General features: G+C 40.1%; 1 protein-coding gene across 1 annotated transcript in view; it reads right to left on the reverse strand.

Moving 5' to 3' along the window:
- Positions 1 to 25,349, reverse strand: part of KCNB2 (potassium voltage-gated channel subfamily B member 2) — a 193,498-nt gene that overhangs the window by 167,627 nt on the left and 522 nt on the right. The window contains exon 2 of the mRNA XM_015855775.3: positions 10,952 to 11,636. Coding sequence (XP_015711261.2) covers positions 10,952 to 11,530 — 579 coding nt within the window. The 5' untranslated portion in view covers positions 11,531 to 11,636. The remainder of the gene's footprint in view (positions 1 to 10,951; positions 11,637 to 25,349) is intronic.

Raw genomic sequence — 25,349 nt, forward strand, 5'->3', positions numbered from 1 at the left:
ACCTGAGCTATCTAAAGCAGTCTCTATCTTTGGTAGTTGCATAAGGAGGGACCCAATGAGTGAAAACACTGACCCCTGAGTAACATGTGCTCCAACATACTGAAGCAGAGCTCCTTGGAGAAAAAGGATCTTCCTTCTAAAACTATTTTGTGTGTGTGTGTGTGCGTGAAGAATTTCAGTCCTGTTGGACTTTTATTTAACTTGCCTTAAGAGACTGGAACAGAAAAGCTGAGCTAATCCTGAAAGGTTTTTTTATTAGCCCAGTGAATTACCAGTTTTTAGGCAGGAGCTTAGTGGAATACAACACCATTTCCCGCAAGCACTGGGCATAAACTGTTCTCAGTGAAGAATGAATCTAAGCCTCAAAAATCAGGCAAGACTTGCCTGGTGTCAAAGAGTTCACCTAGTCATCCAGACAAGCATTTCCTCAGGCTTTAAGTTTGCATCCCATGTTCTGGCACCTGCCTTTCTCTATGTTTTAAAATCAGTTCTGCATTAATTTTTATACCAAGTAGCAACAAGATGACTTGAAAATCAGTAAATACAATTCAGACAGTTTGTTAGGAGAAAACCACTGTCCTGTGTACCTCCATCATCTCACACATTTAATCACTGTGCAGTATTGTGAGTTACAAAATCAGATTCGTCACCATTGTACAAACTTACAGTTAGGAAATGTGTGACTAGAAGTTCTAGCAACCCCTAACACAGATTTTGGAAATAGGAGCTACTCTTTTTATATTTACTGTTTCAGTGCCTAAATGTGCTTTTCACAGCCAACTTTCTCTTCCATTGCTGCTCTAAACCAGTAGAAGACCTGTCTCAGCATATGGAACACAAGAATACATGAACAAGATATTATACAGATAACAGGATGTAGGGGTTTTTTTCTTTTTTTTTTCTGGGTTCCTAACAGTGCAAATCAAATAAACTTAAATGGAATACATGTTCTTATTTCACCTGAAAAAAAAAAAAAAAAAAAAAAAAGGCTATATTGCATGCCTCCTCAAAGAGAGAATTACCCATGCATGTAAAGAGCAGACTGTGGTGTCTTCATATAAAGACTCGATGGGGATACTTTTTGGATCTCAAAGTCACTTTGAAACAGCTGTGGCAGTGACACATGCTTGTTTTCAGTATTCTCTCAAAGGATTTGGGGTTCAGTGCTATGCACCGAATATTTGCCTGTCTTCATCAAGTAGAAGATTTATGAGTCTGCCATATGTCATGATAAACACTGTCATTTTGTTGTTGTTGTTGTTGTTTTTATTTTTGTTTTCAAGAAACAGGTAACACCCAAGAATCTCTTTGGCTTTCTAGTCACCTAGGAACTGTTTTTTGCTCTTCTGCATCTTGGAACAATAAGACACTCACAGAGAATGGCCTTTTTGCAGGTTAGCATACAGATTTGTTATGCTCTCAGCTTTATAAAAGAAAGACAGAGGTTGTTCATCTAGACAAAAAGTGCAGCCCTTTGCTTCCAACATATTTGGTCTGGATAATGTTTCAAATAACATCATCTTCATGTCATTTAATTTATGAGTATATATCTCCCTGACATCTAGCTGTTTCCAAATATCTTAAATGTGAGAAGACAATGCAATGCCAGAGGCTTATGAAAACACAGAACGGAAGTACAACATTTTTAGGACATATGATCTGCCCCTCAGTGAAGGGAAAGGCACAGCAGCCTGGTCTGTCTACTCGGGCATGACACTGCTTAAGTGACAAGTCACAGCTGAAAAGCCAGCTCGCCAGGGGCATAGCATAATGCAGAAAATATGATCACCTTAACTAGAAACACTGCAATACATATATTAAAAGATTTAATTTTGGACTAGACTCAATTTAGGGTAACAAACGGCAGAAACAGGATGTAAGAATGAGTTAAGAAATCAGTTAAATTGCTCTCTTAAATTAAGAATGTGGCCAGGGTAAACTGAAATAATGCTTTCTATCTTATACAGGTAAGGTCAGACTTTATAGAAGAGGATGTTCTCATGCACACTGTACCTCCCATTAATTATTTGTAATATTGTATATTCTAAATCCTAGCACAGACTTCTGTGCAAGAGCTATTGTGTGATTCTGTGAATGGTGACACAAATGCAGACACATTCCAGGGCTACAAAGATGGCAAACGGTCTTAAGGGGAAGACATACAAGAAGCTGAGACCCCTTGGTTTGTTCAACCCAGAGAAGAAGCAGCTGAAGGGAAGCCTCATGGAGGTCTATAGTTCCTCACAGGCAGCACAGGGGCAGCAGTGATCTCTGCTCTCTGGCAACCATAGGAGAACATATGGGAGTGGCATGAGGCTGTAACAAAGGAGGTTCATGTGGGATATCAGGAAAATGTTCTTCACCAGAGGGTGTCAGGCATTGGAATATACTCCTCAGGACAGTGTTTGTGGCGGCAAAATTGCTGGAGCTCAAGAAGCATCTGGACAATGCTTTTAGTCATATACTCTGATTTTTGTGTTGGACTCAGTTATCCTTATTGGGTCCCTTCAAACTTTGGATATTCTAGGAGTCTAAAAGTCTACAGTTACTTTAAAACTTCTTTCTACAAAATATTACCAGTTAGATCTTATTTTCAAATATGGATAATTAATTTCTCCAAGTTTTAATACAACCATTCTTGCCTCTTTCACAGAATCACAGAATCATAGGGCGTGGAAGGGATCTCTGGAGATCATCTAGCCCAACCTCCCTGCTAGAGCAGGTTACATTCACTAGGTTGCATGGAAAAGCATCCAGGCGGATTCTGAATATCTCCAGAGACCCCAGAACCTCTCTGGGCACCATGTTCCAATGCTTTGCTGTCCTCAAAAAAAGTTCTTCCTCAAGTTTGTACGGAACTTCCTGTATTCCAGCTTTTGCCCATTGCCTCTTGTTCTGTCAATGACCACCACTGAAAAGTGTCTGGTTGCATCCACCTGACATCTGCCCATTAGATCTCTCAGTCTTTCCACATAAAGGTGACACTCCAGACCCTTAATAATCTTTGTGACCCTCCACTGGGCTCCTTCTGGAAGTTCCCCATCTTTCTTGAACTGAGGAGCCCAGACTGGACACAGTACTCCAGATATGGCCGCACCAGGGCAGACCTGCTGGCCAAGCTTTTTGTAATGCACTCCGATACCACTAGCCTTCTTGGCCACATACAAGGGCACACTTCTGGCTTATGGCCAACCTGCTGTCCACCAGGACACACAGGTCCTTCTCTGCAGAGCTCTTTTAGTGTAGATCAGCCCCTGTACTGATACATGCAGTTATTCCTACCCAGGTATGGGATTCTGAGCTCTGACAGTCCACCACTTCTCAATCCACTTCACAGATGACTCATCTATCCCGCACTTCCTAATCTTACTTATGAGGATGTTATAGGAAATAGTGTCAAACGCCTCCCTGAAATCAAAGTAGAAAACATCCATTACTCTCCCTTCAGCTACCCAGCCAGCTATGACATCACAGAAGGCTGCAAGATTGGTCAAGCTAGATTTTACCTTGGCGAATCCATGCTGACTATTCCTGATGGCCTTCTTCTCTTCCACTTGCTTCAAGGTGACATCCAGAATAAACTGTTCCATCACCTTCCCAGGGATGAAGGTGAGGCTGACTGGCTTCTAGTTTCCCAGCTACTCCTTCCTCTCCTTGAAGAATGGAGTAACAATGGCTTTCCTCCAGCCTTCATACACCTCTCCCTTTTTCCATGACCTTTCAAAGATGATAAAGAGAAGTTTGGCAATCACTTCTGCCAGCTCCCTCAGCACTTGTGGATGCAGCCCATCATGGCCCATGTGTTAAATTTGTCTAGACGATCTCTGACCAGATCCTCCCCACTTTAACATGACTCATTATGAACCCTCTTAAATGTTCCACGATCCATTAATGAAACGGATTCATCACAGATTCAAGGAGGAAAGTAACTTTTCCTCTGTTCAAGCAATGAACGGTGATACAATCTGGAGCAGTGGTAGATCATCTGAATATGACCTCATTACATCTTTGCTCCTGGCACTGCTTCCATAATTTAAGCATCTGATTTACTGAGAATTACATGTCAATAATAAACAAGCCAGTTCAAAGGACATTTTACTCATTTTAATCTAACAGCAGTTTTTAATAAGAAGTTCTACTTTGCAGCAAGACCTCCCAGCATAACACACAGACACCAGTGGGAACCCTGATGTAACTGAGCAAGATGGATCAGATGGTAGCTCTGTTCCTATAACACTCAGACTGACCAAAAACGCTGAATCACGAGTTACATGATACTTCAAAGAGGAAGTAAAGAATGTAAATAATCTTTTAATGACCAATTCTGCAGTAAGCATACACAAGCTCTTAAAACAAAATCAATTAACTGCTGCCAGTCAACTGTGTTGCTTGATATGATACTTACTGAAAAAACAATATATTCACTTATATTTCAAGATATTAGAGCACTTTAGTTATTAAATATGAATGACCACGGTCAAATACAATCTCTTTGTCTCACATCACATTGACTGACTTTATTGTTTAACACAAAAAATTACTTCCCCTTAAAAGCAAATAAGTATCCCATCCAGAAATTATGGTGATAAGGAGATTCATGTTTATTACCAGTGACCATCCACTGTGTTTTACCACAGCTTAGTTTCAGCAGCCATTTGTTTTTAAAGTACGGGGTGTGACAAAGCAAACTGTAGTATTCCTGTTAGCACATTCAAATAAAGGCTTGTAACACGGTCCTCATAAAATAAATCGAAACCAGAGGTCAAATAGAAGTTCAACCTACACATCCGCTAGAAAATACCACTCCTCTTCAGCAAATGCTATCATGCTACAAGGCAGTATAAATGCTTGTGGGAATTAAAGTGGTACAAAAGCCATTCCTCACACTTTAAAAGTGACAGTCTTAATTCTCTGCCATGATCAACCTTGGTCTTCAGATACACTGGGAAGCACAAAAAATATGAGCTGTCATAGAGAGCAACACAACAACATTTGTATGAAATAAAACATTTTCACCTAAAGCAAAAAAGTTAAAAAATAAAAAAAAATAAAAAAAATAAAAAAAATAAAAAATAAATAAAAAATAAAAATAAAAATAAAAATAAAAATAAAAATAAAAATAAAAATAAAAATAAAAATAAAAATAAAAATAAAAATAAAAATAAAAATAAAAATAAAAAAAAGGACATATGCAGGAAAAGTGTTTTGTTCACAAAACTTAACAAAGGATTCCAACATAAGAAAATATATTTCTTTCTTCTGAACTTATATACTCAGGGCAAACATTCACCTGTGTACATACTCTTCTTATTTGTGGTAACTCTGCAATTCATCCAACTGGTTGAAAGTTTTCCTGAGGTTCTCTGAGCATTTCTGATTTCTTCATCAACCCAAAAGGACCAGTAGCATTAATTAGATTCTGCCCCTGAGCAAATTAAGCAAGATGGAGTAAGAAGCTGTAATGGAACGCAGAAGTGTTTTCTGTGACACCTGGTTCTGTTCTGAAGTCACACGACGACTCGACTAATTCTCTGTTATCCCAAGATCATTCTTCAGCTGCTCTAAAATGTCTAAACGGGAATAAGAGATGAAGTGAAATACAGGAAAAACAGTCATGGAAAATAAGAATCAGGTCCCAAACACATATTGGGAGTGCCCTCCCTCAACAAGTCAGTGTGACAAGCTGAGCCATCTATGTGTGAAGCAGCTAAATAAATGTCAGTGGCCTGAATCCCCTCTACTTAATGCTGCTTCTTCTTTTCAATTAATATATATATATATATATATATATTTTTTTTTTTTTTCTTTCTTCATAGAGTGTTAGTTACTAAATGCAGCACACAAACTCCTCACTATTTCCAGTCAAGCTTAGAATAATTATACCTTCTGCAGTGCATAATCTGCTAGTTAGATGACAAATTATTGTGCTTTTCACAAAGGAGGAATACTTGTTACAGCCAGCAATATAAAGTAAATAAATAAATAAGTAAATAAAACATCCTACAATAAGGACAAATAAGCCATGTAGAGAGAGAAACAGAAAAAAACTTCAAATCCCACCAGGTTTCACCTAACTTTAAAGAAGGTAAACCCCACGGTGCAGAGGTACAACAGCCAATATTTTACCCTTCTGTGTATGCACATCAACAGGGGTTATGCAAAAATCAGGGACAGAATGTGACTGACTAGTAATTTTTTTAATGACTTAACTTATTTGTACAACCTTTTGTATTTGATCAGTTAATATTCATACTGAGCTTTAAGAATGAGTTACTTGCACATGAAAGACCTGTAGAGTCAATCCCAAGCAATTACTCTGCAGTTATATTCAAAGGGCCAAACTGTGATACAACATACTGAAACACAGAAAAAAAGAAAATGATACTGATATTTATCAATAATACTACTGCAAGTTATTTAAAATACTCTCGCATATACAACTGATAGTGAAAGATGATTGAGACAGTGTCAAATACCTCTAGGTGGAAATAATCTCTGCATTTTGCCTAGATATTCTACTTATTTCTTACCTCACTTAATATATTAATAGTATCCCATCTGCACTTGAAACATTCCATATTTATTTAGGATTTATTTCAAGTGAGTCTCATTGATATAAAACAAATGTGAGAAAAGAATCAAGCTCTTGAATTCTACAAACAAGAATGGAACTCATGTGCTCATATGCTAACACTGTGACAGTAGAACTATGTGTAGGGGTTTGCGTGATTCACAGTTGTTCCCAAGTAAAGCTCTTTGGATCTTAAGCTGAACAGACCAGTATGATATAAACAGCATTGGAAAGGCCTCAGCTCAGCTAGCTTCATCCTTAATATCCCAATTCAGCCAGGTACTGGACTGTACCCACCTATGCAATCCAACTGAAGTCAGTTCACACGCAACTGAAATGAATACTCATTCTGGTGCCTCTTGAGGACTTTCAGATTACAGACAGATTGTTCAGAGCTGCTTCTACTCTAAGGAAGCTCTTTTATGACAAGTAACTATGTTACTAGTTATGCTATGGGTTCATTATCTTCTAACTTTCCAAACAAAGTCTCCATGGTGCATAAGACATTGGTGAAGAAAAATGGATGTACCACAGTCAGTTCTTGGGAGGAGGTCTAATCCTCTTCAGACTTCTTTGCTGTAATATCTCAAAATATGTTTTGGGGTTTTTTGTTTGTTTGTTTGTTTGTTTGTTTGTTTTGCTGTGCTAGAAATTGTTAAGGTAACTTGCTTCAGTTTTCACAAAATACTAGTTGCACAATGGTCAAAAATCTCAGGTGCTACTCTAGAGTCAAAGAATGCCAACCTCTTGCAAAACTCTTTCTTAATCCTACTTGGAAGGCTTATGAAGGAGGAAGCAGGAAAATAGAGCCAAATCTTGCCTTTCCTGCTCAAAACCCCTAATGAAATCATGGAGGGCTTTGCTAAAGAGAGGGCTATGTGAGAATTTCCATATGTAGAGGAAACAGTTGATTGAGATGAAGCACACGCTCATGCTTGCTAAAATAAAAAACCAAAACACATAGTAAAGTGTTCCTGTGTTATACAACAGAATTTGATCTATAATGATCCTTTCTTACTGTCCAACCATAGCTTTTATTCCTTGCCACATTTACTTACCATCCTTTACCATTTCTTGTCATAGATGCTGTAAAATAACATCTGCTTCTCTGCTCCAATCTTGCTGTGTCTCACCTTGCTGTAAGTGAAGTCAGTGGCAAATCTTCACTGACTTCTAAAGAAGCACAGTTTACTCTATGATACCCACTCCAAACTGGAACTCCTCCTTAACTCAATAAGCTTTGGATCAGACCCAGAAGGGATCTTAGCAGGATCCATAAGTGGCAAGGCACACCCACATACCCAAACCACACTGGAGTGTTTACCTCACATTCCTAATCTTTTACATGAAAGAGATTAAAAAGTAATCTGTTCCTGTCAACTGCTTAGGCACTACACAGTACCTGAATGACAGACCAGGCACTTCTCATATAGTTATGTACATTGCCATGTTTTCTCATTTTTTTTGAACCAGATATGCTGCCCTATGCCCAGCAGACCTTCCAGATGCTCTGTTGGCAGTACCAGGGGAGAGTAGCCTTTATCCCTGGGATGTGGAGGTCCTGGGCTTATAGCCCAGTTCAGGATTCACAGGATGGGGGCTGGTTGTTTTTGCTTCTACAGAGGAAGGAAAATGGTTCTGCCTCCTGTTCTGGGACAAACTAGCAATTTACCACATAAGGCAACAATAGATGAGAAATATGAAAATGACATTATCAAGACACTTGAGATAAGAACTGTTCCCAGAGCCTCACACTGCCTGCAATGGCTCCAGACAGAGCACATCCGACTCACTCCAGCATATCCTGTTTTCCATGCCACTCTGCTTGTTTGCTTGTGTTCCACAAGTCTGAATGTGCTGCAACAGCTTTTGCTCTCCTTTTATGCTGTGGAACCATATCATTCAGCCAAGTTTCTACAGCCTTCCTTCAGATGTCACGGGTGTAACTGACTAATTTTGGCTCATATATATGTTTACAGACTGAGAATTGCCAGAAAGAGAAATGGAGTGTATATAACAGGGTGACTTCCAGCTGCTAGAGTCACAGGAATCACATGAGATGGCATTAGCTTAGACAGAAGGCAATTGTAATAATACAAGCCGGTTATCCATTCCAACATGTACACGAGTGCAATGTGAAACTCCCTGTAGCAAGGAAGCATAGAACATTAACATTCAATCAAAGCAGATGAGGGTAAAGGGAAATAAAAAGGTAAACAATAACATATTTAATCATCTTGGGAAAAGAAACAGCCACTTGCATCAGCAAAATCTGTCCTGCGCAACCAAAGGGGGATTTTCTTAAAAGCCCAGCTGGTCTAACAGCTTTCCAGAAAAATCACAATGAGGAATGGTGGTCCATGAAAAGGTGGGTCAGTGGCAAGCACTCATGCAAGTTTAATTGTTCTGTATTTCTACATTTATATACTGAGCCAAAGAGTGGCTAAATATTAATCATAGACAAAGAACCTACCAATCGGTATTTTAGTTTTGCTCTGTTAATCTATTCCATCTTGCTGTGCTGACTCCTAACATAAAACAGTCTTAGGGAAACACTAATTAAACTACTGCCTTCTTTTATATGTTAAAAAAAAATAAATGAGAATAGGCTCTACAAACACACACTCCATTTCCTCTCCCCCAAAGCCTGCCTGCACTTGTGGTGAGGATGAAGCTGTGGCTGTTCCATGTTGGGCAATGTCCCCACTCTGGCACAATGTCCTCCGTCCTTGTGACCCCATCAGGAGCTGAGCCCTTCTGATCACCAGTGAGAAGCTAGATTCATGATCCCCAGTCTGCTGCTTCTTGTTTTATGTTTACAGACATTTGAGAAGGAGGGAGGTATGCTACAGGTCACATCGGGAGTGTTCTAAACAGTGTGGGCCTGAGAAGCTGATCCCCGACTCCTGCAGGCTGTGCAGAAGCTTTGTCAAGAAGTGCTGGGGGCCTGATGGAGGCTAACTTGTACCACCCGATCACAGAGCACAACAGCCTCCCCGAACCCCTCCTGGCACACCTTATGCCCATCTGCTTCCCCTCTGCTCCTTTTCCTAGAGAGGAACATATGGCCCAGAATATGGATCTACAGAGCAGAAAATGTATTCTTATCACATTGTAAAATACACTGAATACACACTTTTTTTTTTTTTTCCTCCTATTAGCTTTTACTTTGGTTATGAACCTTATATTCTGTTAGAATAAATGCAATTTGGAAAAAAATCAGTTATTGCTTAGCAGTTATGCAATCTACGATGAAAAGCTAAAATAAAAATGTTATCTCAATACCAAGAAATTGCTATTGCAAGAAAATATCCTAGCCAGGACCGTTGTGTTTTGTTTTGTTTTGTTTTTTCCACTCCACCAACATAATTTAATGCTTACCTTAGTCCAATGGAGTTGCACCCAATAACAAATTAATGACATAAGAAAACAAAGCCATAGTTAAGCATAACACAAACAACTACGTCCTGAATGTTTTTAGTCTTGAGTGGTTCAAATTGGAGACAAGCTTCCACAGTTTTCCTCGCAGTCAGCAGTACCCCACATCACAAAGAGAACAATGAAGTCCCTCAAGAAGCAAGGCAACCTCTCTTCTAAATAGCAGCACGAAAATCTCACCCTGTGTGTACATAGTCCTGCAAGGGGAAACTTTTCCATCGTTTGCCACTTACACCAGTTTGCCTATTTAAAGACAGCAGTACTGAAACAGGGCTTCATGAGAATATTTCCTCATCTGACTGAATATATATATCATATATACTTGTATATACAAATATACATGCATACATACATATACATGTTTATATACACGTGCCTTAATACTTTAATAAATTAGCTCTTGATTGAAAAAACACAGTATAAGAGAAAACACTGCAATCCTTGCCCAATACAAAACCATGACAGACAGCAGCTGTTGATGATGCTCTTTGATTATCTTATCATCTAGAACACCTTTTGAGACAAAGATATCACATCTGTATAATGCCTGTAATGAAACAGATGTCAACACTGTCATGGATAAATGTGGGCTTAATTGAACATGTTTCTCATAACCAAATGCATTTCTAAAAAGTAACCGGCATTCTCCAGACATTTTTATCAAAGAGTTAATATGAAGTCCATTAACAATTGCACAGATGTTTCTGTTTATATACAACAAATGCAGCATTTGCCTAAAATCAACTGAAGTCAACAGGAATCGTTCTGCTGATTTCAGTGGGTTTTAGAACAGATTTATGTGTATTTACTACATGGTAAATAGATGTTTAGATTCTTCTTTTCTCTAGATATTTCAGTGAAAGTTATTGACTCACACTTGCCACTCACAAGTGATGGCATAATTTTCTCATGTCTGTGCATTAAACATACAATTCATCCTACCTTTGCTGCCACAGATGAGTTGGGCTTCTCCAACAAGTCCCAGAGCTTCTTCCTCTTCTCTGGACAGCACGTGTTGTCAAACTCTTCCCCTTCCCTCTCTCTCATTGTTTCTGCCTCTCTCCTCAGCTCCTCATTCATCTGTTCTTTCTTTTGATGGTATCTTGCCTGGCAGCAAGACTCTAAATATATCTCATCAATCCCCCAGTAATCAAGCTCCTGGCCAAAAGAAAGAGCACACATTTCTTCCATCATATGTAGTTTCCCTGTCCTGTAGAAATTCAAAATGGAAGTGAAAGCCCCTGGGTGTCGATCAAAAAAATACTCATTTTCATTTAGATTATAGTCATCACATACTTCCAGCAGTGATTCATGAGTATTGCAGTCTCTGAGCTTTCCTAATCGTGTCCTCGGAAGTCTGTCCAAAGTCCTCCACAGCACTTCATGGTTAATCCCACCGACATTTATTTTAACTCTCCGCGAGCAGGCTTTGCTCCTAATGATCTCCACTGGTTCTGGAGGGAGGGAAAGGGTTGACCTTGAAGACTTTTTGTTGATCCCTGGTGGAGCCTTCTCAGCCATTGTGAAAAGGGTGCAGCTGTAATGCCAGAGTCTTTAGGAGAATGAGCTTGGAGACTGCAAATGTTTGGATAGAGTCCTCTTCAGATAGACTGACCCATTCCTGAAGCTGAAAAAGACAAAAAATTAGAATACTGCAGTGCAGAACATATTCCCCCAAATGCTCACTCTTTCTCCTTCCACACTTTCATGTGCAGATGAAAATATAATGATGGTAATTTGCTCTTTCTACAGTGAGACTCCTTTGTGGTAGTATACAGAACCCCTGAAACAACTGGTATGGCTAAGTGTACCATATATTTCAGCAAAGCTGAAAAAATAACGTGAATTTGCTTTCAGGAAAATCAGAAGTTTGTACAGAGAATTCTCTTTGTTTTATCAGTTTCTGATACAGCTGTATCAACTAAATCTGGTGATGTAACAATTAATTTGTGAGTTAAACTAATAGAAAGATTGTAGGGATATCTATAAGGAATAAAAAAAAGAAGTTGGACCTCCCTTCTTTTTTACTGGAAATATCAAATTTGGGAGATACATTCTGAAACTGAATGAAACTGCTGCCCATCCCAACCTCCAAACCTTGACTTAACATATTATGTCACAGTCAAAAATTGCACACCAAATAATTTCCATCCTGACAAGTCAAATCTTATATCTCCAGACACTGCTGATTTCCTGGCCTAATTGGTCTTAAGAATCCTAACTCTTCTGAACCTAACTAAACAGTAATATGGGTTATATAGGCAAGGAATGTGCATGCTGTTTTATAGCTCAACACAGAATCACAGAATCATAGAATGGCCTGGGTTGAAAAGGACCTCAAAAATCATCTAGTTTCAACCCACCTGCCATGGGCAGGGTCGCCAACCACTAGAAAGGCTCAGAGAGGTCCTTTACTCTTTCACCTGTTAAGCTGCTAAAGGGACATGACTGCATGACAGCCACCAGTAATCTCAGTTTTAGTAGTGTTCTTCATCCACACTTAACTGTACATAGCTCTGCAAAGCACTCTGAAGAGCAGCTGTTCAACACCAAATCTGGAATGACAGTATGAAACAGGAAGGAAACCCACCCATCACTCCTACTAAGGTCGATAATCTGACACAGTGCTTAAATAGTAACCTAGCAATAGTATCATGGCCCAAAGGGAAGAATATTAAGAATGCTTTGATCGGCTTCTCTTACAAATCAGTAAGGTACTCCTTAAAAATTTCCATGAGTTGATGTCTCCTCCTCCCATTCTCTACAACTCAACAGTTAAACAGTCTGCGTCTCCTTTTGAAGTGCAATAATTACAGGTTTAAATAAGTATCCCATGTGAACAATAATTTGATCCTCTTTGCAGAATAAATATGAAGGTTGTGATAAGAGGAACTGTTATCTATAAATAGATCAGGAGTAAATACCAGAAAGGGAAAAGGACTATTTCTATTAAAGGACTGTGATGGCATGAGAACCAATGGGTACAAACTCACCATGAAAGGAGGGTGGAAATCTGAAAGGAAATTAGAAGGTCACAAAGATCAGATCCTCATTAGAGCAGTGAGGATCCAAAATAACCCTCCTTCAGAAGTACTCAGGAAAAATCAAAGAATTATTTCAGTGTGATATCTGACATACTTATGACAGGGTGGACAAAGTTTCTAGTATAAAATTAAGATTGCTAGGACTTGTTATAAATAACTTTAAAATGTATCCTCCACGAACAGATAAACTAATAGTAAGGCTCAGCCCCAAGTGATATTAACAGAGATATGATATTAACTGACTTCCAAATCCAAAAACGTCAGGGAAAAGGAAAGTTCCCTAGAAAGTTGCCCAGTGAAGTAATATTTACATTTATAGATATGTTTTCTGTTAAGTACATAATGCTCTGTCTTGTTAACCTCTGTACTGGGAACTGCCAAAACCACAGAAATGCAGCAAGAAAATGCTTGTATTTACAGCTCAATTTACAAAGTCAGAAGAATAACAACTGCCCCCCATCCCCCCCATTCTATTTCTGTACTCAAAAATCAAAGTAGCCACCCAGATTTAAAACACAAAAGAATTCTTAGGTGCAGTAGAAACAGAGTGATGGCAGGCTGTACTGGTGAGCTAAGTAAGTTTGCTGTGGTTTTGTTCTTTTTTAAGAATTAAATTAGCAACAAGTAATGGAATCTTGCAGCATCAGTCTAACAGTCCCTGTCCACTACTCTGCTTGCAGTTCCATTGTCAAGCTGAACCTACTTAAAACATACAAGGGCCAAAAGATTCTTCCTCCTGCCATTCTACCTCCAGCAATGCAACGTAAATCTCTCTTGATTACCTCTCTGCCTATTTACGTAAGAGTTTAAGCCTGTAACATTTACCTTCATTCATAAAAAATGTACTGTGGTAAGTTAACTCGCAAAGATAAATGTTGTATCAAAACCAAAGCCCTGACATCAGTAGGATTACATAATATGCATCCCTTTCTGTGGTGTTTTTTCCTTTCTTCCCCTTAGGCTCTGCTTTTTTTTTTTTTTCCCCTCTGATTTTACCCTCCTCCTCATTGCCTCTGATGGAAAGAGAAGATGTAGGGAGTATGGGGACTTTGGAGCTGCAGCACAGGTGGCTTCCTTCATTCCAAGAACCATGCACCAGGGGGCTTGCTGCCACTGCACTGAAAACTATGGGGAAGCAACAATGAGCCCCATAGAAGAAGTTCATTCAGAGACAAAACATGGCAACTACCTTCATGCACCCTAGTAGAGGAGAGGACTCAGATCTTGTCACTTAAGCATCTCCTTGTGGTCTGTGATGCATTTATCCACCTTCTGACAGAGACAATCACATAAACACTAAGCAGCTATAAGAGCATATTTCTGCATGGAAGAAGTACTCACAGCCTTTTATGAAAAAATGTTTTAAGACTTCAATGCACAATTCTCTTTCTCCCTTTAAGGATGTCTTACATAACAAAACACAAGAATTTAAGAAATTCGTAAAGAGCTTCTGTCATTCTCCATGAAATCAGTCAAGTCTTCAGGCAATTTCTACGGAGCTTCATTTGTTTATTCATTCTTGAATCTCAGAGATACCTTCTCTTTTCTTATTATCTCCCATTCTTGAGTATTAGCAATACAGAGTAAAACAGTAGAAGTCAAGCGGCTGACGTGACTAATCCGAGGTTAACTGAGCACTTCTTTGCTTTTCTGATTACCAAACAGAAAATAGGCAGAGTACACATTGTTTTACCTTTTATGCAGTGTGGTTACCACACAGATTTGTTAAACAATGCAAAATTATAGTGTCACCAGTGCTGGTCTACAGCTGATAAAACATTTTCTCATCTGACAGTATAATTATCGGTTACATCTTCCTACTTGAGGAAGTGTGGCTTTTCTTTAAGAGCTTTAAAAATCCTGGCTAACTGCAGTCATATGGAAGTCAGAAGTGAAACATCATCCAGTTTGTGTTCAGAGAACTGGATACAATGCACTATGAATACAGCTACACACCAAGGTACATGCTCTCTGTCACACAGAGCTTTGGAAAGATCAAAAATAAAACAGCTTCTCCTGGAATGAAAAATCTTCAAAAATGAAGGTGATTTCTGCCTTTTTATAGAACTCCTTTCATCATATACAACCCATAGACTATATGACTTAAAAAAAAATCCTTCTGGTCTATTTCATAAGCATATTCCTTCACAACTTCTTTTGCTTTCTGCTAATATATACTTTTTAAACTTCTTTCTGGGCAGCTTTTCCCACAAACCTGGATTACAGAGCCTGTCTCTAACTCTGCCATTAGCAAAAACATAATTAAGAGCCCCTACTTCACCTGCAAAACATATTTAACTTTATAATCCACATTATGAATTTCACAAGAAATCACCAGATCTTTAATTGTTACAAAACTACGCAAGCAAAGTTACCTTAACAATTCATCAAATAACTGTTTTGGCTTTTACTAACTTTTCAGACACTGCATTTTTTGTCCTGAGAAGGTTTTAGAAGACATGAATTATAGCCAAAAATACATACTAAGAGCAATCCCCAGTAAAACCGAGTTTCCTTCCTTGCAGTAATTAAATGACTTTGCAGATAAATACCAATAATATTGAATAAAACTTTTCCAAATCAAAACCCAATCTTTGTGTTCAGTACAAATTAAAACTGTGAAGACTACTACTCAGAAACCTAAGGAAAGCCAGCATGAAGGTGAGATTTCTTCCCCCACACCATATGCATACAGATTTTGATGGTGTGATTTCCCCCCACACCCATCCCTTCAGCATTATGTGAATGGGTAATTATTTACCAATTCTTTTTATCTTTCTCATTCACTATTTGTCCTCTAATGTTATTTATCATGTCCTGTTGTGAACCCAGCACTGTATGCACAGTGATGTATTTCCCTCAGGGAGATCTCACTGTCCTACCTGAGAGCATCCAAGGCATCCAAAAGTTTACCATCCCAACATCAATATCAGGCTATTATTATCCTTACTTTATAAGGGAGAAATGAAGGTCAGAGACGGCTGAAGTACCCAGTAATTTTGGCAGCTCAAATTGAGACAGTCGCTTCTTTTTCAGAGTCGTTAGCATTTTTATCACATTTGATGGGCACATCCACAGGAGCAGATGAAACCCTTAGGCAGAGGAACTCAGTTGCCTGTGCCTTTACATGGCCAGGGCACTGCCTGGCACAGCGCAATTAGGACTTTCCCAAATAATTTGCAAGGATGGCTGGAGAGTCAGCATGCTTCAAGGTCTGCTCTCAGTCAGTGGTCTGCATGCAGCCATCTGCTTTGGAGCCTACATGAGTTTAACTACACAGACCCAGGTCACCGTGCCAGCTGGCCCAAGTGCTGGGACTCTTCCACCCACTGGCCAAGCTGTACCCACATGTCCACGACCTTGCTCCAAAGAGATCTGCATCCAGGCAAAAGAGTGCTCTGTCTCTGGAAACACAGCCTGGCTCCAGCGTGAGGAAAATAATTTGTTAATGCTTCCAAAAAGTTCAGCGTAACTGAGATGTCAGGTAATGGGCAGTAGCTTTGTTTAAGGCTGGAGTACCATTCCTTAACCACCGACTTCCCACATGACATTTAACAATTTTCTGTTGTTTCAAAAATAAAAATAAATTAAAACAATGAAGAGTTGCAATTTTCTAATGGTGAACTGATGTATCTTAATTAATAGTGTTTTCCCTTAAATTCAGTCTTTAAAAAATGGCTGAGATCATAGCCAAGGGAAGGGAAAAAATATATATATCAAATGAGGTAATAATTACTTCAATTCCCCCCCCCCACAAGAGTCACGTCGCACAGAATTAAGAATTGATAAGCTGAAGGCAGAGAAGTGCCAGGAAACATGTCAGACAGTAATCCTAAGCCTTGCAAGCATTTCTCAGATTCACATCCATATGCAGTAGCACATGCATGCATACACTACAAGGAAGAAGTTGAGCTTTGACTGTCCACAGCTGTGTCTGCACTAGGGCTCAAGTCCTTCAAGATGAGTGGCTGAATCCACTTAAAGCCACGTGGCCAGAAGGGGAAAAGATGCAGCCTGAACTCATCACCCCCAGTGATCGAGTTTCTCTGCAAGCAGGGGTTTGTGCTAGACGATGACCATGACCAGAGCTGTGCTAGAGCTGGATTCTTCCCTGAGCTAATTTGAAAGTTCAGGTTTAGCCTTGTGGGCTTTTCTTACAGCTATAGACAGAATGGACTATGGAAGGCAAGACTCTGCGAGACTAAAACCTGCAAACCACCTCTGGAGTGTTAGTTTGGTTAATTGGTCTAAAAAGATTACCATTTCTATCTCAGAACAGACCTCACAAAAGATTTATTTTTGGTACCTGGATAATTTCACGTTGGCTGTACGAGTCCCAGAGATCTGTAGGAAACATTCTAAAAAGCTGGGGTCTTTTATAGATGAACTTTTCAAATCACTGACATAAGTCTGGTAGCTCCCTGCTCTCAAAGTCTTGAGTGCAGAAGCGTCTTTTAGATGGACGAGTTGAACTTAATGAAGAGCACAGTGCTCAGAGGCTTTATATATTCCTTAAGGACCTTGTATAAGAAAAGCCAGACAGAAATAGGTGAGGAGACAGAAGACAGGAAAAGGATGGAGGGTATATCTGATAGAGTATTTGTAAAATTTTGCAGCCACATAAGCTTGGTAGTTTTGGTTTATCTGATATTTTAGTACACACTAATATCATTAATTACTTACTGCAACTGTCCTCCAGTGAAGTGTTGTAGGTAAGCCTCCACTAAGGGTGATGTGAACAACTTTAAACCAAAGGGCAGAACACTTGACAGTATTCAGTGCAATTTTACCTCAAGATATTGCCCTTTTTGAGCAGAACCCCACAGAAGCTGAGAGCAGGATTTGGAACATGCCTTCCTGCTGGACTAAGGTCTCAAGAGAGCAGTGAATGACTTGACAACCTAATGCCCAGTTTCAGATGCCTGTAAAGCCAACAAAGACAGAAAGTTGCGCTGAGCAAAAAAGGCCATCTGAACGTGTTCTTAAACCCTTGGGCAGCTCCTCAAATACTGCTTTTAGATACTGTATCAGCGATGAATGGATGCTATCACAACTAAAATACACCACATGAATTCTTATTCTACAATTCTTTAGCCCTGTGGACCACATATACATCCATTCAGCACTAACAGAACTCATCGTTTCACAGATTCTTTTGACTTTTGGTTTGTGCTTCCACTGCATGAAAAATGCTTATGAAGGCAGTGCAAAGGAATTCCAGTGACCTCCTTATGTTTCGGAGCATCTGATATACTCTAATAGCTTCACAGTCTGTCCCAGTGCTGAATTAAGATCATCATCAGTCTTTATTCCTGACTAACTCTAGTCCTCTGTTTTTCCTTATTAAAAATACTCTGCCATTTTGCCTTTGACAAGCGTGGCAATCTGATTCTTATCAAAAAATTATGATGTGTTCCTGCTCAGTTTACAAAAACAGTTGCAGTTCATGTTGGAGCATCTCTTGATGACGGTGGAATTGTCTGTGGTGGCCGCACTTTATGTTTACATTTGGTTGCTAAGAGCTAAGTTATTGCTTTTGCCAAAGATACTGTCTTTCATTGCATATTTAGCCTTCCCTGGAAATTTCAGAGTGGATGAGCTGTCACACAGCAGTACAAGGCCGAATGGCAGATCATTTTCTTTAATTTCAAACAACCAGATATTACAGAAATGCGATTATGTAAGATCCTCACTTCAGGGCTAAGTCAGACTATGTATTTATATCCTGGCTGGCACTTTGGATCCACAGTTTTGATCAGTGCTTTCATGCAATTCTTTGAGGATGCACTGATATGATATATACAGGATATAGTAATGAGTTAAATACATTAATATTAATAAGTTAGAGCTTTGACTCACAACTCTTTTATTTACAAGCTTTTTCTTTTTTCTTTTTTTTTCTTTTTTTTTTTCAAATTGCAATGCGGCGCACGAAAGTGATGGATGAGGTTTTTAACATTCCTATTGCTCTTTCAGGAGGCACTGTTGTAACCAGATGTCCTAAAATAACTAGTTTTAGGGCTACTCTAAGCCTGAAATCTTCTATCTTCCTGTTAAATTCAATCTTCCGTTGCTCCCTACCAATAACAGTGCTGCCAGCTAGCTGAAAGCACTGGAGAACTTCACAGATGTCTTTTTGTTCTCCTGAATAAAAGCTTGCACAGTGCAGTACTGAACTATTATTCTGGGTTTCTAGGCAGGGAAATATTATACAGTATACAACATTATACTATATACACAATGAGTGATGTCTGAAGCAACAAGACAAACTGAGAAGCGTCTGATTTTATCCCTTTTTGAAAAATGGTAGGCCTAGACCTACCTAAACAACAGACAGGAAGAGATATGCCTGAAGTTTTCACTTAGAGGTGGGCATATTTACTCAAGAGATACTTGTCTCAATTCCTTGACCCTACTACAGCCTACGTTCCTATCTCAGGTGCTTCACAAAAGCACTGAACGTAGAAGCAAGGAATCAAGGTCTGCATTTCTGGATGACTCAGTTTTGACACGTTCCTTTGTACACAAGTGAAAATGCCCCCAAATGTCCCCAAGGTCATAATATCAGCAAGTCATCACAAGAAAAAAAACAACAAACAACAAAAAAATATAGCTTTTATCATAAAAGATTAAGACAAATGTCAGCAAAGACTTGATTTGGGAGAGTCCAGCCCTTCAATGTTTTCACGCTCAACCAATAGAACGCCTCAAATCAAACTCAGTCTAGTCTTAAAAGTTGTCACATGAGGCCTGCAACAATTTCTTACCTTATTCTGCCTGGTGGTTATTCAGAAAGCAGGAAGCTTTGATTGCTGACCTTATCTAAGGTGGTTTGGTTTACATACTGCATAAAAGTAGAGATGATTTGGGGTCTGGGTATGGGAGTGCTGTCCTTAGTGCTGTCCTTTCACTGTAACTGTAGAAAAGAGACTTCAATTTCATAGTGTTTTTTAGTCCTACCATGAATGGAAACAGTGTAAGTTTTGGAAAGCAGAACATCAGAACTAAACAGAATTGAACTGAAATAAGAACTGAACAAATGAGCACTTGCTATCATACACAGTACCATGCATCAATGGCAGCTGCTGTAATCCTGAAGTAAAGACAAGATGAATTTTTTTATTTAAATGATGTTGTAAGTGTATTTATTTACAAGCCAAATGCATTTTTTAAAAGTCACAGCATCCCCTTAAATATTTGCTTGATCAGAGCCATTAATTCAAGGTTCTTAATATTAAGCATGCAAGACTGGCATTCAAAGAAGGATATGGGCATCTCTAGAGCAGAATCAACACAGTGCTTCACAGTCAGAAGGAAGTACTCTGAGCTCCCATCCAGGCCCAGTATATAGTCAGGATCAAAAGGAGACAACTCCCCTGAAAAGTATTTGACAAGTGAAAGCCTCCTTTCACATAAAGAACAGCCCTTCAAAAACAAAACAAAACAAAAAAAAAACAACTGAGCAAACTCCAGTGTATAAAATGGTTCTAGAGGTGGTGGTTGGTGGTAACAACCCATTTATGTAACTGCTTGGTTCATACATCATAGGCTACTTCTGCTACCAGTAAGACCCAGGATGGCAGTGTGGATGGAAAACACCCACCCAGTGAGGTGTGTCAGAAAGGGATCCATAGCTGCACAGTATGAGCAGCCCTTTGCATGGAGGGAATCTCACATTACAAGAGGCAAATACTTGTTTGCATCATGTTCATCTATGAAAGGCCTAAGAGCTCATTTTCCCACTTCTAGGCAAGTAACCTAACCACAAGACTACAGTGAGAGCAGAAAAAGCATGACATGGAAACATTCTAGAAGGCGAGACCTTCTAGATGGCACTACTGTCAAGGAAGATCGACTTTGTGTGCTATTAATCTCAGCAGCCACTGGAAGAGCATGTACAATAGTGTCATTCGTAGCTTTGTTATTTCAAGGCTAATTAGTCCAGTTCACTGTTTTGCGTCTGCTTAAATGCGCTAGCAGGATTTTTCCAGCTGCTGCAGCCTGCCAACGCTTTCTGCTCAAACTGTCCCATGATCTCTCTGATACATTCAAATTCACACTGAACGTATGGCAGTAATTTAAGGTAGGATTCATCAGTCATCTGAGAGTACAGCCAGCTGAGACAAGCTCATCAACCTCCACAGGTAAACCAAAACCTCACACTGTAAGAGGGCATGACATCACTGAAACTCCATTGAAAAGCAGCACTGTGGACTCAATTTGAGCTGTTGAGCTTGCTTATTATTTTTATCTTCGTGTATTTAAAATATAGCTACTTTTCTAAAAGTTAACAATTGATGAGATACTGGGAAAAAACTGTTTTATGAGCTGCCCTGAGACGTCTTGCTAATGTTCTGAGATAAATGTATTCTGTATTTGGACTGTACTGCCATAATTGATTTCCCTTTCTTAACTTGTTAAGCAATCAGGGAGAGAAGCTCATCTCCAGTGTCATCAAAGACGATTATGTTTCAGAGCTTTGTTCAGTTAATTATCAGTCCAGCTTTGCATTCACTCCCTCGTTACATGGTTCTACCTGAAGAGCTGATGTTTATTTCCTAATAGGTAATAACCGAATTTAATGGCAGCAGAAAGAATATCTTGTAAAGATCATGACTTCTTGAGGAGACCAGCATTGAGGATCCTTCTGCTTCACGTGTGATAACAGATCTTCTTGGCACCTTCATTTAGACTCCAGCTGCATCTGCCCTTGCACAGTTTCACAACAGACTGTGATCTCACTATCACGGTATTATGAGAGGCAAATTGGTGGATTGCCATTGCTCCTTGTAAAGATGGCAAGTGCTGCTTATCACAGCCTACTCCTTAATACTCGGAGCTGCATTATGCCAGTGTGACATATATTATTTATTATCTAATAGACTGTTGGTTCTAACTCCTGCTGCTGCCAGCAGTGATGTTACTACTCCCCTTTACAGTCATCCAGAGGAGGAATAGCAACATATAGAAGCCAGACACCTAAGTCAGAGCTGATCTGCCATTATGGCTAAGTATAGATTTCCTGCATTAGAAACAAGTAAATTAAAAACCCCACAGATTTTAATGGCCTAAGACTTTTCCATTACGGTTTCAATATTGCTCTTGTGGTCACAATAATCTATGAACAAACGCATTCCAAATAATATTCATTATTTACTGATTACAGAGCTAATGTCATCACATTTTCAGTGCTGGTGGAAAAAAAAAAAAAAAAAAGTAGCAATACAGCTCCTTAGCTCACTCCAGCTCTCAAGCCTTGAGAGAAAGTGATGTATTGCTCAGTAAATAAGTGAACTCTAACTCTAGGAAGATGTCAATGTAAGACTGAAGTTCTTTTGTGTGCTTTAATGAGCTTCAGGATGGAGAAAAAGCAGAACAGCCTTCCACCTTTAACAGAGAATACAGACGGCTTTAAGCTTAATAGATTTTAAATATCTTGACTGATGCACGCTATTGCTAAATCTTTTATGGCATTTGGTGACTTACGAGGCTATACTGGGACTGTCATTATATCTAGAGCTGTCTAAGATAAGAAACTTTCAAGTTCTGGTCACTAAATGACCAGAACTCAGCTTCTCTGCTCACTTTTAGCATTTAATCATAGGATTGAATATAGATACATTCTACTTGGACTGAATTTGAGCACCGCAGCAGACTATTTATTACAGCATGCAGTGTAATATCCAAAGCCATATACCACTCAAACAAAAGTGAAAATAATGAAACTCCTTCCAAATCCTTTCCATATAGCTAAGAATTGTAAAAGAATAACACTGGGGGATTTACAGAAGACTACATTTACAATGGGAAAAAAGTTAAGCTACACTGTGCCAAGCAGTTTGTTGCACTGAATCCCACAGAACACTACTGTACATCTTTAAGAGATCTCTCCAATTAAAACTCATAAAGTTTATTTTGATTAACAGTTGAAATCATAGTTAGGAAGCAGACACTCATTTCTACTTGCTAAACTGTGAGTTAAAACCATATGTCCCCAAGATTTACTACAAATTATATTAAATACTCAGAAGTTACTATGCAAGAATCCCTCCAAATATATTTCAAAGAATAATAATTTTTCTAAAGTCTGTATGTCTGCCCAGACAAAGCTGAGCTGGAATAGCTCGCAACTTTCAGTGCTTTCCTTTCTGGCTCCAGGCTTTTCTTCTTGGAGCTGCCTGTGGGAGCAGCAGGTCTGTGCTCAGGCAGCAGAGCCCTCCCGAAGGGTCTGCAGACAGGTCCTCCAGCACTGCAGCCCCTCAGCTGCTGCTTCACAGAGACCTTGTGCCTGCTGACCGAGCCCCTCTCCCCCAGCCCCTCAGCCTGGGGAGCAGGCAGCCCCTCCCCTGTACTGCTTACATAAGGACAACATGCAGAGCCCAACACTGGCTTCAGCGTCCTCCAGCAGGTAGCTTTAAATATAGCGGAGCCTTGAAGAACAGTTTACCTGCACATGTACGAACACGAAGCCCAGGGAAGTCACATAAGATCAAGATTTCGTTCTAAAAGTCCCAGTAGCAAACTGTTGGCAAAATCCCAAATGTTGAAAGGAAAGCTGTTGCAAATCTCCACTCCTTGCCTTGCCTCGAATGGCAAGCCAGAATTTGCCAATTAACTTGCACTTTGGAAAGAAGGCTGAGCATGAATAAATAAATACATCTGATGTGGCATCCTTACAGCAACAGTGCATTTCAAAATGCTCAAGCCAATGGGGACTCTAAGAAGGAAGCATGCTGCCCCAAACACTGTTTCTCCTTCATCTCGAGCTGGAGTTGTTTTCACTTTTACTGTCTGTGTGTGTCTGAATGAGGCCACCCTGCTGAGCTCCGTGACAGCGTCCAGATGAGAAAGAAGGTTACAGCACTGTGCATGCTGTGGTGAGGGCTGCACCATATGAAAAAAAGGCAGCTGCAAGTTGCAGTAAGACTGAGCTAGGGGTCCGTGCATTAGGAATTGTTTGAATGAAAGGCAGCAGCACTAAGGACCAGGAGCAAACTTTCTGCGTGCGCTGCATTTCCTCTCCCTGGCAAAGACTTCCAAAGCTCTAACAACACACCTTGGATGATGGCAGACAAGCAGACCTCCCAGCAGCGCTACCAACTGCCCAGCATAGGGCTGCACTGACCTAGGTCGGACTCTGAGCTCCTCACACCTTGCTCAGCCCCGAGGCTCTGCACGAACTTGAGTACAACTTGACAGCAGAAAGCAGATAAGGCTTTCCCTTCTCCCCAGCCTGTCCAGCTTCTCTGCTTGTCTTTCTCTTCCAAAGCAGCCTCTTCAGGACTACAGGATGGGGTCACTGAGATCTTTCTCTTAGGTGTCCTTTAAGCAGCAAGGTCTGCCTGCCTACATGTTTGCTTAGGGCTGTTGCCTCCACCTGATGCTACTGACACTTCTTTTTTCACCTAAACATCTAAAAAGTGACGATTTTGGCAGCAATTCTATATAGATAGTCTAAGCTGCAATGAATGAAAATGTCCAAGAAACTGCACGTACACTGCTTATTTATATCTTAATTATTATGTAACTTGATTTGAACAACGTCCAACTGTGAATATTGTCCATACATTGTGGATATACGACAGTCCACCTTCACACAGTCACTGAAATGCTGCTAGACTGAATGGTTTGTAGGAGCCGTGTAGCGAACATGCACAGTTATAAAGACGCTGGGGTGTTTAAAGCCATGACAGCATGAGATGTATCTATGGAGAGATGTATGCCGGTGTGTTTTGGATAAGCACAGTGCTCCGGTATTTCCAGCTTTGGGAGAGGGGATTTTCAATCATCCTGCACTCGGGGTAATTCAGATGACGGTTATCCACCGAGAACACCGGGGGTTTCTATCATCAGGTTCCCCGGCGCCACCAGAGCATTGGAAACAAACGACGAGCCTTTATCTTTAAAGCTCACCCACGGCAGGAGGCAGAATACTACGAAATGCCATTTCCCTCCGCTTTTGCAGCGCCGAAGGAACAAAAACACAAGGCAGGCTTTCCAAAGAGCTCCAGCTTGAGGACTACGTTATCCTCTCTCACACTGAACCGAGCGGCCGGGGGGAACCCGCGCTCCGGAACGGCCCCTCCGAGCTCCCCCCGCCCCGCAGCCCGGGGCTCCCCGGGGCTCCTCGCGCTCCCCCCGGCCCGGGGGAACGCATCCCGCGGGGGCAGCGCTCGCCTCCCTCGCAACTCGCAGCTGTTCGGGAGGCGTGGATGACTCGGGTTCTTTTAAAAAAAAAAAAAAAGAATAAAAATCTTAGGAAAAAAAAAATAATAATACAAGGAAAACGCAGCCCT

This window comes from Coturnix japonica, chromosome 2, assembly GCF_054131305.1.
Source record: "Coturnix japonica strain WE chromosome 2, WE-NBRP24, whole genome shotgun sequence".
Classification (NCBI taxonomy): Eukaryota; Metazoa; Chordata; class Aves; order Galliformes; family Phasianidae; genus Coturnix; species Coturnix japonica.